Source organism: Etheostoma spectabile, chromosome 14 (genome assembly GCF_008692095.1).
Source record: "Etheostoma spectabile isolate EspeVRDwgs_2016 chromosome 14, UIUC_Espe_1.0, whole genome shotgun sequence".
Classification (NCBI taxonomy): Eukaryota; Metazoa; Chordata; class Actinopteri; order Perciformes; family Percidae; genus Etheostoma; species Etheostoma spectabile.
In genome coordinates this window covers 3,054,360-3,071,811 of record NC_045746.1, presented here as the reverse complement: position 1 = coordinate 3,071,811, position 17,452 = coordinate 3,054,360, and the positions used below count along the sequence as shown (strand labels likewise).

The following is a 17,452-nucleotide window of genomic DNA, read 5'->3' as shown; positions in this document are numbered from 1 at the left end:
AAGAGCGTGAGAACTGCTGGAGTAGGTAAACACACACCCGACCACAGTACATTCCAACTTTAAATCAACCCTCATTTCTTTCAAACGCACAAAAACACAAACAGGCATCCACACACACCCAGACTAGTATAATTTTGACTCCCATGCATTTTGTTCTACAGTACTGAGTATAATAGAAGCTACTAGCCCAGTCGCACTGGTGTGGTTATTGTTACAATCTCTTAGATAGAAGCACAGCCCTCCTGTCTTCTCACATTCCCTTTCCCAAACCAAACCTTTCCCCCATTGTCCCCTCCCCAAACAGAGTCCAACAGCAGGTTAAAATTGACCCCATAAACACTAATTCAAAGTCTGTTTCTTCTCTGCTTTAATGACAGAAGTTATAATTTTGATTGAATTAGCGCATGTGGGAGCAACTTCCCACGCAGATTCACACTTCCTGTTCGTCATTACAGCCCATCCCGCTTCCCAAAGGCCCCTCCCTTCCCCAAACAGAGAGCCAATGGTGGAAGAAAAACAAAGTGAGGCATGCAAAAGGTGCTTTGTGGAGGTGAGGTGGAGGGGTGATTTCGGATGACGTGATGACTGGACACGTAGTTGTGCTTTTACGCAAACAGACCAAACTCTAAACCAACCAACAACTGATCTATCACTAATCAATAACATATTGAAACCACCTGATCTCGCTCTTTTCACAAGTAATGACTATCACAATGACGATGATTATGGGTCTGATGTATGTTTGAATGATAGAAATAACAGTAAACTCTGTGTCTGTGTTGTGTATATAAACAGCAAGGTATATGTCTGCACTTGTTTGTGTGTGTGCATATTTATGCTTCTGTGTGTGTGTATGCATCTGTGTGTGTGTGTGTGTGTGTGTGTGTGTGGCTGACAAGAGCACAGCTCATCTAAAGTGATGACGGATGTGATGAATAAAAACTCTTCATGATCATGCAGATGGTTAGTGATGCCAGAAAGTATACGCTGATATTTACATATAAACTTTTTTTTTTTAAACTGCTAAATACACATCCTCCTGTTTAAGTGTTATTATTAATATTATTATTAGGATTTTATTATTATTTTTATTATTATTCACCATCCAGCCCAAAACATTGATATATTATTGGTTATTATTACTATTTGTAACTAGTCTTTGTACAGCTTAGAGGAGCAGATTGGACACGTGAGCAAACCTCTATGCTACCAGCTAATGTTTCCACAGCGGCTCCTCGACGTTGTGAAACACACAGAGGGCTGAGCACTGTTTTCTGGTTGGCCGAGCACAGAAAGAGAGGTCAGCGCCACCTTAAAGCAGATACAAGTGTGCACGTATGCATGTACATGTATGTAAGCATTTGTTTATGTGGCCGTATGAATGTGTGTATGTGTCTTTGCGCACCAGAGCCATGGAAGGCACAAAAGAGACCTTTCCTCTCACCTTTGACCCTGAGCTCTGCGCGGCCAACCAGACGCTCTGTGTGTTATTCGGGGGGTGAGGGGCAGAGTCGAGCCCATCTCTTTCCTTTTCTTTTGTGAATCGCTCAGCTCGCCTCACCCCTCTTCTCTTTCTTTTTAGCTTTTTCATTCGCTCCATAAAAACAGAGGAAGAACTTTTTTTGTGCTGGAAAACACAGGTTAAGAGCTTGTGTTTTGTTTTTTTCTTACAAAATAACCATATCATTACATACAGAACAAGAGAATCTGTAGAATATTAATAACAACATTTACTTTAAAAACATCTTGTGTGTATGTGTTAATTCTTTCAGAATATATTTGGATTTTTTTTTTTTTTTTTTTTGGTCTCTTTTTTTCGTTTTCATTGAAAAGAAAGTTCCAAGTCTGTAGAGAGAGAGAGAGGCACTCTCAAGTGTTTTGGAGAAAAGAGGAGAGAGGGATAAGGAGAGGCGAGCAGATCAGGGGGAGGCAATGAAGAAGAGCAGGAGGAGAAGGAGCAGGAGGACAGGGGCTTAGAGTATCTTTCTCTCTTCTCTGTCTCACTCGTTCTCTCTCCCTCTGTGTGCGGTGTGTCTCTCTGGCATACATGTGTTATGCGTAAAACTCCTCCTGCTTGTCTGGTTTCTGGTAGGTGACGGTGGCCTGTTTGGGTTCCTCTAGTGTGTAGCTGCCCTCGTCCTTCTTCTTCATCCTGTACACCAGCAACATCACCAGGAAGGCAGCAAACAAGGCGCCCACTACTCCTCCCACTATCACCGCTGAAGGAAGACAGAAAAAGAGGGTGGATATTTTAAAAACCTTCCACAACATTACAGATCCTAAAAACAGAAACATAGACAAACAAACACTAAAATACTGTTACATTCTGCGGCCGACTACATCACTACAAACGCACTGCATCAAACACTGCTAGTCTGAAAGCAGAGAAAAACTACCACAACATCACTATCACCTAGCTGCTAAGTGAAGACTGATAAGCCTGAATGTGCCAACATGCGTTCTGTGTTGCCAACAGCGTTGTGCTTAGTTGTGGCCCTGCAGTGCTACTTATGGGGCTGGTGGAACCAATCTGCAGCAGCTGCATGCATTTTACCACCTTCTTCTGCAAACATCGCTTATGAACTCTTGCTGCATGTGATAGATTAATGTGTGGTTATCAAATGGGTGGAAAACATTTTCTTTGTTAAACTAAATGGTATTGGTGCCAAAATGGAGAACATGTTTTGTTTCTAGTCATTGTGTGGGAGGTGTTTACTTTGTTTATTCCATTACTGCCAATATCAGAGTACACAGGCTTGGTTATTTAAAATAACAGAACTTTTCACCATGCACTGTAACTGCAAAGTATTCGCCACTCTTGACTTTTCACACTGGTTATTGTAAATAAATCTAATAAAAAATGAAATGACGTTACATTTTCTTGGTCAGATCATGCAATTTTGGGTTACATCGTGAATAAATATGTATTTTTACAATCACTGATTTTACTGGGGTAGAAATTGGACATGAGAAATAATATTTGTCCCCTTTCAAGTGCACCATGTGCGGTTTTTCATAAAAAAAAGACATGTTTAACTACTTTTCTGTGAATCCATGATACCACAGCCTCAAAACATGGCATAGATTTCTATCCATCCATTATGTGTAAGCGGTTATCCTACAGGGTTGCGGGGGCTGGAGTTGATCACAGCTGACATCGGGCACCACGGACAGGTCACCAGGCAATGACTGAGCCAGACAACCATTCACCTTGATAGGCAATTTAGAGTCTGGAGGAAGCCGTAGAAACCAGAGAAAAAACAGAAAAAAATATTGACCTGGCAAACCCCACAGAGTAGAGGCCAAGTCGGCCAGCCGGTTTAAACTTAGAATCCTTTTGCTGTAAGGCAAGAGTCCTAACCCCTGCCCGCTGTACAATTTTAGTTTTGTTAAAATATGGACACACCCGTCACACTTCTTTGAAACATGGGGGCTGGGACAAAAATAAGCCTGAGTGAAATGAGAATTGTATTGTTTTATTTATCAAAACTTAAAACAATAATATCATTTCTATTTCACTTCCATGTACTGACAAACTCTGGCATAACGCTGTCAAATAAAATCTCACATTTTTTAAGGTCTGTGTGAAAAGTCAAAGATGGTAAATACCTGCATATCTCATGTTACTCCCACAGATGACAAAGTGAACACAGTGTCTATACATGTACAGCACTATACATGAACATGTGAGTCTGACATGTACAGTTGTGATTTGGTTCTATCATACAGTCTAGTCTAAAGTCTGTTGCCTCCTGCTCTTTACCGATGACCAGGAAATCAGCGAAAACCACCGCCAGCAGTCCACCAATCAGAACAGCTAAGGAAAGACAGAGAGCCAGTCAGGTCAGGCAAGTTGGCTGCTCCCTCACTTTCTACAACAGCTCTTTGGGATGAGGAGAGGGGGCACTTGAAAAGAAATTGGACTTACCCAGAGGGGAAATGATGGGAAAAACAGGGAGGAAGGAGGGGTTGGATAACCCAAGAAGAGGATTGCTTGTTCTCAACGGGTAAAACGGGGCTAAGCAGCACATTCACCTACCATGATAAATCTGCCCTACGTGAATGCGAAGTAATGCCAGTTTATCTTAGCAGCTCCCAGAAAGCAGGGAATAAATACAGGAGGCAATGGGGAAATGTGATCTGTTGATCTAAGAGGTGGCTACCATGTGGGGTATTTGACAGAAAGGCAGAACAACAGACACAGAGCTGGAGGACCATTTGCCAAAACTGTACAAAACCATTATTAACTATAACTTTACTGACAGCTGTTCTTACCTATTAAGACCTCTTTTCTCTCCAGGATGTTCTTCTGTGGCAGCTGGGCGGCAGAGCTCCCTCCATCCACTGTGTTACCAATCAGATCAGGATCCACTGGCATTATACCTCGACCAAGATCATTACGCCGATCATCACGGATTTCGAAATCTCCACTCGGTCCTGCAGCACCCGCCTCGTTGTTACCCTCCTGAGACAGAGAAAGAAAAGTGAGACTAACAACAGGAAATTTACATTTGATGTGATCACATTTGTTTCACAGAGCTGCTAAACTGAAACCAAACCAAACGAACAGAGAACTTTCCATGGCACATGTTTGCCTTTGAAACAATGAGCCTCTGTATGTTCTCTGGTGAAAAGTTGCATTTTTTCCCAACATATATACACAGTTCATAAAATATGGCAGCACAATGTGGAAAACCAGACAAATCTAAATGCAGGAGAGGTACAAATAAACAAAAGCACACCAATCAGAGACATTACTCTGGTCTGTAAATAAGTAAGCTGCCAGTGTTAAAGAAGCAGTAAGAAGAAAGATTGAGTATAAAACCTGAAACATTTAATTGGTACAGACCAAAATGAGTGCATTAGTACAAAGTATCGAAAAAGCTTGTATGTGAATACTTTCATCATTTGGTCAGTCTCACCTGTGTAGCTGTGGGCTGCTGTGGGCGGCTAGTTCTCTCTGTTGGCACCGCCAGAGTATCTGTTGTCATGGGAACTCTGGGCCTGAAGGGGACCCTGGTTTTGACAGTAGTAGTAGCGGCGGCGGTGGTGGGTGCAGCTGTCGTGGGCTCAGGGGTAGTCTCTGTTGTGGTGGATGTGTCTTCCTCTGTGGTGGTTTCCATGTCGAAGCCTGGGAAAAACGTTGAGGGTTCAGGTGACAGGTAGACATCCTCTTCTTCTTCTGTGGTGCTCAGGTCATCCCAACCGGCAGAGGGCGCTGTACTTTCTGCAGGGCTGGTTGCCTGGTTGGTGGTCACCACGGTAATGGCAACAGGGGATCGTGGGACGGCGGTGGTCTGCGAGGTGGCCTTGATTCGCTCAAGCTCTCTCTCTCTTTCAAGCTCACGCTCTCTCTGCCTCTCTCTCTCTTTCTCTCGCTCTCTCTCACGTTCCCTCTCTCTCTCACGTTCTCTCTCCTTTTCCCTCTCTCTCTCCATCTCTCGGACCCGCTCCCTCTCTCTTTCCCTCTCTCTCTCCCTCTCCAACTGTTTCTCCCTCTCCTTCTCCAGTTCCCTCAGCCTCTCTTGCTCATTCTCTCTTTCCCTCTCTAACTCTTTCTCCTTCTCATGCTCTCTCTCTCTATCCCAGAACACACCACTTTCTCCATCGGCCTCGGTGGGCAGCGGGGGGCCAGTGGGGTCCTCCGGGTTGGGGCTCGGCTCAACTGCAGGTGAGGCGGAGGGGGCGGGGCCGGTGGCTTGGGTGGTGGAGAGGAGGAGGGGCTCTTCTGTGGTCAAGGACACACCCACAGATGTCGGACTTATACTGAGCTCAGGAACTGGAGAGGAGAAGAGAGGATTTTGAATTTGAAAATTACAGGCAGAAGAGTAAAAAAATCAACAAAAAGTAGGCTACACATCTCCCTCCACACATCCTGTTCATCACTTAACCCTCCCACACAAACAGCAGATCAGAGACTATGGCTGTCTGAAATCAATCCCTTTGACGCTCGTTCAATACTCCCCTATATACCAAACACCTAATAATTCACTCTCTACTGAGATGTAAATTGAGATTCCAGACATTAGTCACCTTCACTTTGCATCGTCACTAACAGGTTTAGTGTTGCATGACTGTATTTTTGGGGATCTATAAAATGTGACAAAACACCGTGGTGCTTTTAACAGAATGTAGTGTAAATGCCATAGATGGTAGTACTTATTTTGTTTTATAGTGGGGATATTTGAGCACACATTATTATGCATAAATGTCACACTGTGGGTGCTTTTGCATCAGAAATCTTTTGAATCAGGAAATTTGAGGGCAGAGAGATGGGGACACACAAGGGGCCTGACTGGATTCAAACTAGGGATGTTGCCGTTAAATAATGCCATATAGACCACTAGCCTTCCATGATGCCCCTAAGCCAGCTTTATCTGAAAATGCTTTATGTTCACCCTGTTTTGGACATGTGTGGTAGTAAAGGGGCAGTTAAGCACTTTAGTATCACAATTCCGTGAGGTTGGGGGACTCACGGTGCACTAGTTTAAAAAGAATGGTCAAAATCTGTAAAGCAGAGGCCAAAATATCCTGACTTTTAGTTGCTTGTATGAGTCAAGCTCCAAAAGGCTGGAAACTACATTTCCCATAATGCAACCAATACTGCCTTTTTTCCATAAGAGCCTTCTTGCCTGGTAAACACCCACATCTATTGAACTCCATGCCCCTTGAGGTCCTTGTTGCCATTATAAGATGATTAGGGTTATTTTTTTGACTTGACAAAGCTCCTCCAGATCCACAAAAGACATTATAAAGCACAGACTGATTACTCTTCTCTCCGTGAGCAGTAAGCTGACCTTTATGTGTAAAATCAGTGCAGTGCTCCTCTAAGAGAAGAAGACAACAGGCCGTCCCCTCTCAGTGATCATCTTAAATGTCAATACAGCCAATCACAAAGCTCAGCTCTGTTTGTTTTGTCAAATAACTTAAGGATCATAAAAGAGTGAATTTATTGACGACTCAGCGCCGCAATCACAACTGCAATCAAATTACTATTTTCTGCTCGTTTAGGTGTCTGACAACACAAACATAGAAAAAGAAATAAGTTAGAACTGCAATTTGGCTGTATTAAATATAGAGCAGAACAAAGGTTAAACCAACTGAGACCAGGTTGTCTGTCCCTCTCCTAAGCAGATGGCTGTCTGAAAACGAGAAGAGGAGAGAAGAGAAGAGAAGAGAAGAGAAGAGAAGGGACAATGGTGCTGACTGATCCTTTTTCTTCTTAAATCTCATAATGGTATTATACCATCTTTCATTTTGTTATAGTAGTGAAGCTACCTGGGTTGAAAGAGAAACAAATTGAATTTACAGGCACAAAGACATAAAGGCTGACAGAGGAGCTGGAGAGGATATCGAAATATGGACTCGAACAATGCAGCTTCTGTTAAACTTATCAGACGCCTCAAAATGCCACATTCTGACGTTCTGTATCACGGTTTGAGATAAAGCAATTTGCCGGGCTGCTGTATCAACCACAGGGGGTGCCTCTGCTGCACTCTCCTACTCTGAATTGTAATTTATTTTGAGTGCGCTCGCCACTATAGTGCAGTGCCTGAACCAAGGGCAGCCCTCAATGAGTCATACTTAATAAATAAAGCCATACTCAAGCTTAAACAGCCAGATCAGAAAATCTGACTGAATTACACCAACGTGGTTTACATAAAGTAGGTAATTCCTACATACGCAAACAGCCAGCTCACTCACAGGCAGACATATGCTTGCAGAGAGGTGTACACAACTGCCTAATCTGTGTGGACTGTAATCTGATTAGAGCCAATAAGATGTGAGGGAAAAGAGCGCAGGTTGCTGTTTGTTTGCAAGGGTGTGTCTGTGTTTAAAAGTGCGATAAATCTGTGTCAAAACTGTCTGTCAAGCCAAATGGCATGATTGTACTGTTTGATTGTGTGTGCGCGGCCTCCCTGCATGCGAGTCTAGCGACCAGAGCGACCATAACTCAAGGACACTGAGTGGGTGGGGGTGGTGTCTTCAGGGTCAGCAGATTGAAACCCAGCAGCTGTCGAGTTTGAAAAAACCAGGGCATGAGTGCGTAACCCCACACACATACACTCACACACACACACACACACACACACATAAACACACGCACACGCACACTTACAGCCAGAGCCGGAGCCTGAGTAAAGGTCCTCATCGTCGTAGAACTCGTCTCTCGCCGAGCCTTCGTCATCGATAGACGGCGACCACGTCTGTCCCTGTGAGAGACACAGTGATGATAGAGATTAGAGTTATTCATTATGAATGACTGAGCTGTTTGTCGTTTCGTTTGAATAGAGAAACCACTTTGGCAGATTACATGCACACACAGACACGCACAGGAGGTGCAGGGAGCATTATGGTGGACAGGGTAACATCTGTCTGTCTGTGGCTCCATGGAGAAGCATAGTTAATGAGTGATCTAAAGATGGGATTTTGGCAGAGAAACATCAAAGCCTTTAAAGAGAGAGGGGTCTCATTCAGTCTCTGCGTATGTGTCAGTTACAAGTGATGCTCAGCCTGTAAAGTGGAAGAGTACAGAGTAGAAGTCAGCTTTAAACTAAGGCTGTTACTCACAATTTGTTTTTGATTTATCAATTGTTAGACAATAAGAACTTGAGAAAACAATGGAAAATGCTTGGTTCACATTCCCATAGCCAAAAGGTGACTTCTTCTAATGTCTTATTTGGTCAAATCAACAGTATGAAATCCAGACACATTCAGTTTCCAATTATATAAAACTGAGAAAAGCAGCAAATCCACACATTTGAGAAGCTTGAACAAGATAATGTTAGGCTTATTTCCTTGATACATTGTTAGTCAATCAGCTAATAAATCAACTAATCTGCACTAAATTGTTAATCTATATACAGTGAACAAGACTGTTAGTCCACAGTCATGCTAGTGTCTCTGTGAGGCTGTACACGGCAATGCTTTGAGCTAAATGCTAACTGTAGCCTGCTAACATGTTCATTACAACAACAAATTGCTTGTTTTGTCGGGTCAAAAGACCAAAACAGTTTAAGTTTAAGATTAAAGAAAGAAGTAAATCATCATGTTTGAGAAGCTGATAAAATTACTTAAATAATCCACAATCATCATTGTTGTTGGTAAATCATTTCAGTATTATTTTGAACTCCTTGTGTGGATTTTGAGTTTGTACATTTGAGGTTTACTCAAAGTGCTCTGTGACAGTAACTGTCATGGATCATTTCAGAGCATCCTCCCTGCTCATCACTGCACCTCTAGGCCTATTCCATGTACATCTGAGAGGGGAAAGCGCAACCTCTGGCAGGGTCAGGTAAGAGAGATTAGTTGTGGATCGTTCGGGAGTTGAACCTCTGAAGTGAGTGGCCTCACCCGCCTCCAGTCCCTTTGAGGCTGATCCCTCCTCTCTTTTCATTCATCTTTTTCATCTCTCTCTATCTCTCTCTCTCTCTCTCTCTCTCGCTTGACCTCAATCCCACATCCCTGCGATGCTTAAACACACACTTTAGCACTCACCCATCACACAGGGTCAACTAACACTGCTTTCAAATGCATGCACTTAAGAGACACCGCCCATCCAAACATACATTTTAAACGGCAGTACATACCACACAAAGTTTCAAGGAGAAGAAGTATTTGCAGGCAAATATATTTCATGTAGAGACTCATTTAACATATACTGTCACTCTACTGATTTATTTTCTACCAATATACTAAATGTTTTTTACTTAAGTAGCCTACTGTACATATAATACAATACATACATGGACAGACACAAGACATAATTACATACAAGAAAGTGTGCAACACAAGTGCGAACAAAGTGAGAGTGTCCATGTGTGTGTATACTCTGCTGTGAATTTCGTGTTTTGGGACTTCACCAAAGGCTTTTTAAGGCTTTTGTAATGTTTGATATAGCCTAGTCAAAAACAGTAGATAGATAGGAAGTTACAGTAGAAGCCCGACACATGCAAGATTAGCTTTTTTCAATTTTGATGAACTTTATTTTTATATTTCCCCTTTTATTTTACTTCATACTTCTACTCCAGTACATTCTTATTTAGTATAACACTCTGCATAATGAGTACTTCTATTTTAATACTTCATCACTACAAGCGACCCCTTTTTACGTATAAGTAGTCTGCTGCGAATATGAAAATATGGATTAGATTGATTATTCTGTACTTTTACTTATACTATCACATTTTGTGTGTAGATTTAGGTCAGCAAACAGTAAGTAGTTGAGATGCCAAAAAAAAGGGCTCAGTTTTTCTTCAGGTACAACTGCTAAAAATGTGACCAAAACAAAGTTATCTCCTCAGCAATCTTAAGCCCATCCTGAGGCCCTATAGATTTGTGTCTTTGCTAGCTGGTGAGTGCTATCCCACACACACACACACACACACACACACACACACACACACAAAACACACAACACACACACACACAACACACACACACACACACACCACACCACACACACACACACACCCACACACACACAACCACACCACACACACACACACACACACACACACACACACACACACACACAAACACACACACACACACACACCAACACAAACCCTCCTCCCCGGCTCCAGACAGAGGAAACCTGATGCCTTTAAAAGCCAATAAAGCATAATGGAATCTAGAAACCCGAGCATCTCAGTCCATCACATCTCAGTATGAGGTGGAGTTGAAACGCTATATGTACCTACTGAAAATGAAATTGACTTGAAGTTGTTTGGAGGAACGGCACGCCAAGGATATGGGCTTCACAAAGCAGGAGAATTAGAGTGTATGTGCGTCACGCTTCCAGCGTAAATGTGTGTGTGAAGGCCCTTGTGATCTCGAACCCAGAAAGTGTCTAAAAGTACTGAAAAACATTTAAGTGCAGGCATGGTTAAAGTGTGTGTGTGTGTGTGTGTGTATGTGTTCCAAGGATCACTATTACAATGAAGGCCGTTGCTATGGGCAACCTCTGCCTTCCACAGAAATTCCCATCTCCCAGTGAGAAGCTACACACACACGCACACGCACACGCGTATAAGAGCTCTGGCTTCATTAGCAAAGGTGTTATGTAACGTCAAATAAACTACACTAAAAACCAACATCAAAACATGTCTGCCCCCCCCCCCCCCCCATCTGTCCCTCCCTCTTGCCTCCCCCCTCTGGATCCACAAACTCTGTGCCAGTATATCCCGTCCTCGCCTCATTTTCCTTTCATCTTAAACTCCTATTTCTTATCTTGCGGCTAGCTTCCTGAGTTCAGCATAGCCCCAAAAAACACACATACCTAAATAAAACACACACCCCACCCCCAAGGCGGCACCAGAGCCCACCCCAAGGGCCCCTTTTAAACACCAACCTCCACATACCGTAGCTGCACAGGCTAGTCTACTGTTTGCCCATTTTGTGTGTGTTCAAATGTGCATCATCTATATTTATCCTAACCTTTAACAGTAATTTGTAATCACCTCTGTGCCCCAACATGTTTAATTATGAGGTGATATTATAAGTGAGAATTCACGGTATAGCGGGCATTAGTGCGTCATTGTATGTAATTACAGTGTGTGTGTGTGGGTTTGAATGGGTGTAATTGCAGGTTTTGTTTGTGGTGCGTGTATACATGCACACCCAAATGCCCTCAGACTGTGTGTGTGTGTGTGTGTGTGTGTGTGTGTGTGTGTGTGTGTGTGTGTGTGTGGTGTGGTGTGTGTGTGTGTGGGTGTGTGTGTGTGTGTGTGTTTTATGTGATTTTGGGGGCGTTGATAGGGCCAGCTCTGCATTTTGCCTCGTTTCAGGAGCTATAAACAGCTGCCTGCGCCACATAGCTAACTAACCTCAACGAGACACAACGAGCTTTCCTCCAACGCACGCATAACCGGGCCAAAAACGTCTGTATGTTGCCCTCAATTTCCCTCCACCACTGCATTTTGTTCCCATTCGTTATAAAAGGAAACTGTAAGATGACAGCCATATTCCACAGGATTTGAGGATTGAATGCAAGCCTGGTTTTTGGCAACATATGAAGCACGGCCACTGTGAGACATGCGGTGCTGGTTGGAATCATTTTTAAAACAATCTGGGAGCTTTGGAATACTGAATTATGTATATTGGTTCAAAAGGAGATGCGGAAAACATAACATTAAAGGACAAAAAATGCAGCAGGTAATGTCATGTTCTGACAAAAGGGAACACAGGTGCGTTGCAACATTTGCAGTGATTCAGGTAGGAACCTGATCTAACGCTGACATCAGGCTTTGCTCTATACATTTGATCTTGAACGCTATAGCTGCTCTGTCAGTGCGTGTGTGTATATTTGTCAGCTCGTTTTACAGTTAGGCTGGATTTTATAGGAGAGCTTACAATTATGTGGTTTTACAGATATTAACATTCCGCAGGAGCTAAATTGTTCCAGATTTAAATTACAATAAAGTAGCAACACTGCAGCAACCTGACGACACACACACACACACACACACACACACACACACACGGTAGATGTGTGTGATCCAAAGGGGATATTTTGTGGGTTGATTTTCTGACTGGTCAGATATCTCCTTCAGGGCTAGCTGAGCAGATAGAGAGCTTCATTGTGATTGACTTCAAATACATTCTCAGAAACTCGAGATGCTGCTGCCGCACAATCCTGGCGCGCGCGCACGCACGCCACGCACAGCACGCACGCACGCACGCACGCACGCACGCACGCACGCACACACACCACACGCACACACGCGCACACCCACACACACACACACACACACACACACACACACACACACACACACACACACACACACACACACAAACACACACACACACACACACACACACACACACACACACACACACACACATTTTAAGTTCCTGATACAGTAGACGCAATGCAGCTCTGCTTGGAAGAAATAATCGTTAATTGTTCTTTTTAATATGTGAGATTTTATCGGAGCGAATGTTCTCGACTGCTGCAGCATCTCTGAGCACTCAAAACTGTGAAGAATCATTTGAATACTCCCTCTGCCTTCTGGCAGCATCTGTGAGTCCCACTCCTCTAGCAGGCCCTCCATTTATTGCATCCACAGTGTTGAAAGAGAAGAGGGAACAGAAATACAATTACAGACATTGAGGTTATGTCTATTGTATTCTTTTGCCACACAACACTGTTCACTTAGGAAGGAAATGAATCAACTTCACCTGATGTGGCATTACAGATATTAAGGGGGGAAAAAAAGATAAATTACACTCTAACCTCAGCATGCCACAGTGTATACAGGTTGTATATGCCTATGAGCAGTTTCACCAAAGAGAGATAGTCTTCTACACAGTAAAGTATAAAAGACATCTGTTATCTTTCTCTTTTTATTTCAAAATCCATCTTGAACTCAGGAACATGTACATATATTTATCTCATCAAATATGATTTTGGGAAACAGAAAACAAGCTAAACCAGCCTGTTGCATAAAATCTCAGTTGATCATAAGCTTTTTAATCAAATAAAATCTGAAAGATTTGATTGAAATTTCCTGCATGACTAGAACCAGCCAACATACTTTGTTCCACTAGGAAATACGTCGCATTCTGAAGATAATGCTCTAACTTCGGTTTCACTGTGACTTTAATCATTGTTGGGATCAGGAAAGTTAAATTGATAAGAAGAAATAGCAAGATAAAATAAAATATAAGTATTTTACTTCTTTCCTAATCCGTTAAGCATCTTGCAACTCCTTAGATTTATCTTGTGACCCACTGGAGGGGTCATGTTAACAACCTCTGGACAAGAAGAATGTCAATACCGGCGCTTCAGGACAGGCATTGAAGATGTTTTGTCATCATATGTTCAATAGACTGTCAAATCATGTTGATGACAAGCCATTATTTTCATTAATGATGTGTATTTCAGGCCCTGTCTGTGTCTAGCTACTCCACAGCGCTGGTCTGGTAATGCAAGACTAGTGTTGAGTTTGCTCATATTTGTTCCATCACATGTGCAGAACCACATCCCTGAACTAAATGCGTATCATTGAATGGCTTAAACTTTGCTGACTGACTATCCTGACTGGACTAAAGTGCTGGATGTCAAACGTGTACTTGAACACATCATGACAGTTCTCAATAATAATCATTTAAAAAAAATAATAATCATCTGGCAGAAATTTGAGACTCAGATCAGCTCTAAAGTGAGGTAAAGTGATCTTTATGTACCACATTTCTAAACCTCCCTGCAGTTTAATTCACTGTAGGTGGAGTGCCCACGCTTCATAAAGCAGCTGCTGATTCACAGCCGTCTCTGTGTCTGCTCCTCTCCAGAGCAGTTCTACACTGATTAGAGGTGGAGAGCTTGAGCCATGCTGCTCGCTGAGAAAAGTGGAACGTTGATACCTCTTTATCTGGAAACGGTCAGACTGCTTGGCAAATGCGCTTCAACTACTCGCACACTTACAGGAAAAACAACAGGCTGTTTACGGTTGGTTTCTTCCACGCCCGTTTTTCTTTTTCCAGAGTGGATCCCCAGACCTTTAAGTAGTGACCTCTAATCTACCTTCATCTTTTGCTTTTTTGCCTCGTCTCACTCTCTGGCCCTGCTCTTCGTCTCCTACCAGCTGGGCAGGTTGGACAGCAGCCAGCCTGGACGCTTACAGACTTAAAGGAAGACAAGGAGATGTGAGAGAGCAAAAGAGGACAGGCAGTGTGTGTGTGCGTGTGTGTGTGAGTAGGTTACCAGGGGATGGCCTGGTTAAGACACCTGCCACCTTCAGCAGAGATTAGCACAAAAGCCACTGCACTGTCACAGTGCTCACATGACACCTTATAGCACACACACACGGAGACGGTTGGATGTCGAGACAGTATCTTGTAGCAGTGATGTCAGGTTAACATTCAAACTGTTAACACCTGCACGCTACAGGTTCAAAGAAAACCTGTCGGAGTCTGCCTAAGTGACTTCCAATCCTAAACTATGCTGCTTTATTCAGGGAAAAATAATGAGCCAATGGGCCCAAGGGCACATGCACATTTAGGGGCCCCTTGTCACCTGAGCACCACAGGGGTGTATTGTTTGTGTTTCTGTGGTATTTTGCCGGGGAAAGTTCTGCTACCATTACCATTGGTTAACGCCTATGTACGCACTGTGCTGAGCTGTATTGGGGAAAATGAATATAACAAAAGTATAATAAAAACTTATGTCAAAATTAAGGTTAAAGAAATATATGGAAAAAACAAGAAAAAATAAGGTTAAGCCCCACCTTCCAAACTAAATGAAAACGTAGTAGTGCAGATGTAGCCCATGATGTAGCCTAACTGTGCCTCCGAATCCCAAAGCTCACTGTTAAGGTTTTAAAGGAAGAATGCAGGAATTCTTTACACAATAGATAATATAATAACAGTCCTCCCCCTGTGGGTCAAAAAACATTCAGCGTTGGAATGCCCTCCTTACTCTAATACATAAATATACCGTCATAGTTTAACTGTCTGTATACCCCAGGCCTCGTTTTTTCAGCAGTAAACCCAGAAAAAAAGCTTACTTAAAAAAAAAAAAGAGCTTTTTAAGTTACATTATCATTTATTGTGTAGAAATTCTTAGCAGTAACAGCTGCAGCAGGGGGTCATAAGCAGGCACCACTGTGTGTTTGCAAGAAGGAACCCGCTGAGCAATTGTTTCACTGCTGCAAGATGGGAAGTGGTTTTGGGGGACTTGGATTAAATAAGACTACCTGGGGATTAATACAAAACATGTACGATGTCAGTGTTCAGATCTATTTGGGTCGTTAAACAAAAATAATGTTTGATATGTATTGCTGCTTAAACTGTCTTAAAATAGGTAAACATCTAAAAGGGCTATTCAACTAAAAATGATCCTTGTGGACATGCTGCTGTAAGTAGCGCTGAGTGGGAAGGTAGACACATTGATTTAGTCCCCTGCCAAACACATTTCTGATCTTTTCCGGCACGTTTGTCCCAGTTTTTCACACGAGTGCTTCCTGTGACCAATGAATCTTAACCGCCGAGCAAACCTGTAAACATGCTCATGTACAGAGCCAGGAAATGAGTAAAACACTTTTTCTCAATCCACTATTTTTAGTCTGTCCTGCTGATCAAAATTCCTGATAGCGCTACTGTGGCTGAATCAAATTGCAGCCATGCTGGCCGTATTCATTGCCCTTACTAAACCTGTGGGAGGATAGCATGACATTGGCTCTAGTTTGTTATTCCAACCCGCTCTGGCCCTAAAGCTGCCTCAGTGCAGCATCAAACCACAGCTGAGAAGCATCCAAGCACTAATATTATCTTTCTAACATTATCTTTCTCCACTGAGTTATGGGGACAAAGATGATCTAAGTGATGAATGCCCTAATGGAAAGTCACGCATTAGCTAAATATGGTGTATGGAGTGAATGGCTTGGTCAGAGAGCTGCAGGGACAGAACAGGTGCACAGCGGAGAAAAAAATCATCCATCTGGAAAAAGCAATTTAAGTCAATTTTCATGCAGAAGACTTTTAATATTTATCTCATATATCTGTTATAGATCCAAATCCATTCTTGACAATGTTCAGTGTTCCTTCAACAGAGCGTGGTATTATTTTAAATCAGTCCAAAGCTTTTGCATTTGCTTCATTGTTGGCTCAACAAGTAATCCTCGTTAAGTGGAGGGCGTGCTGTCCTACCTTTTTTATAAAATTGATTATGGTGGTCATTATGAGTCTTAAACTTGAGCAACCAAGGTTCACATTAAATAAATTGCTTGCAAAATAGAATAGAATCTGTTTTTCATCATTGAGTTTGTGTAGAATCTGTCCTTTAGTAACTTGATTGCTAATGTCTTTCACAAGCAGTCATTTTGACCTCTTGCCAAATACATGTTCATTTCCTGTTCTATTTTTTTGTAAAAACCTTATTGGAAGTGGAAGAGTCTGCCATTCCCACTTGGGATTCAAATCGCCGACCTACGCACTAGTGATTCACAGGAAACAAAGTATGCATGTAAACCTGTGCTATGTTATCTTTTGTCATTGGTATCTGCCTCACTTTCCTACAGCCACATCAAAGCTGTATTACGTTACAGCTAATGCATCTGGAAAACACTTCCTACTGTCGCTGCCTCACATTAAACGTGGCAAAACAGGGTGGCTTCATTGTGAAGGAGCCACAGGAAACAGTGTATTCCAAGGTGAAGGCAGATTGTGATTGTTCATCATAAAAGCGTAATTTTGGGGATTCTTTTCACCATTAAATCAGATTGCGGTTGTGACAATTATTGACAGACTTCTTTATTGAAAGTTTTTTTGGCTGTACTGATAAACAGATGAACAGCTGCTCTTCTGTTGTAGGTCTGACTAAGGAGTGTTTGCTGTAGTATTAAACTGCACTTTCCGTTACGTTGCCCCAGTAACTACAGGTAAAGCCAAATTAACCACAACTGAAATCTTAAGTAAGACAACTTTAAATCAGATACTGTAAATGAAT

General features: G+C 42.5%; 1 protein-coding gene across 2 annotated transcripts in view; it reads right to left on the bottom strand.

Annotated features, from left to right (window-relative positions):
* Positions 1 to 1,784: 1,784 nt before the first annotated feature.
* sdc3 (syndecan 3) overlaps positions 1,785 to 17,452 on the bottom strand; it is a 29,356-nt gene continuing 13,688 nt past the window's right edge. The window contains exons 2-6 of one of the 2 annotated variants that reach the window (XM_032535222.1): positions 8,120 to 8,213; positions 4,923 to 5,779; positions 4,276 to 4,465; positions 3,764 to 3,817; positions 1,785 to 2,219 (exon numbers count right to left, since the gene is read on the bottom strand). In XM_032535222.1, the coding sequence (XP_032391113.1) occupies positions 2,053 to 2,219; positions 3,764 to 3,817; positions 4,276 to 4,465; positions 4,923 to 5,779; positions 8,120 to 8,213 (1,362 nt within the window). In that variant the 3' untranslated portion in view covers positions 1,785 to 2,052. The remainder of the gene's footprint in view (positions 2,220 to 3,763; positions 3,818 to 4,275; positions 4,466 to 4,922; positions 5,780 to 8,119; positions 8,214 to 17,452) is intronic. The other variant, XM_032535223.1, reaches the window with a different exon arrangement.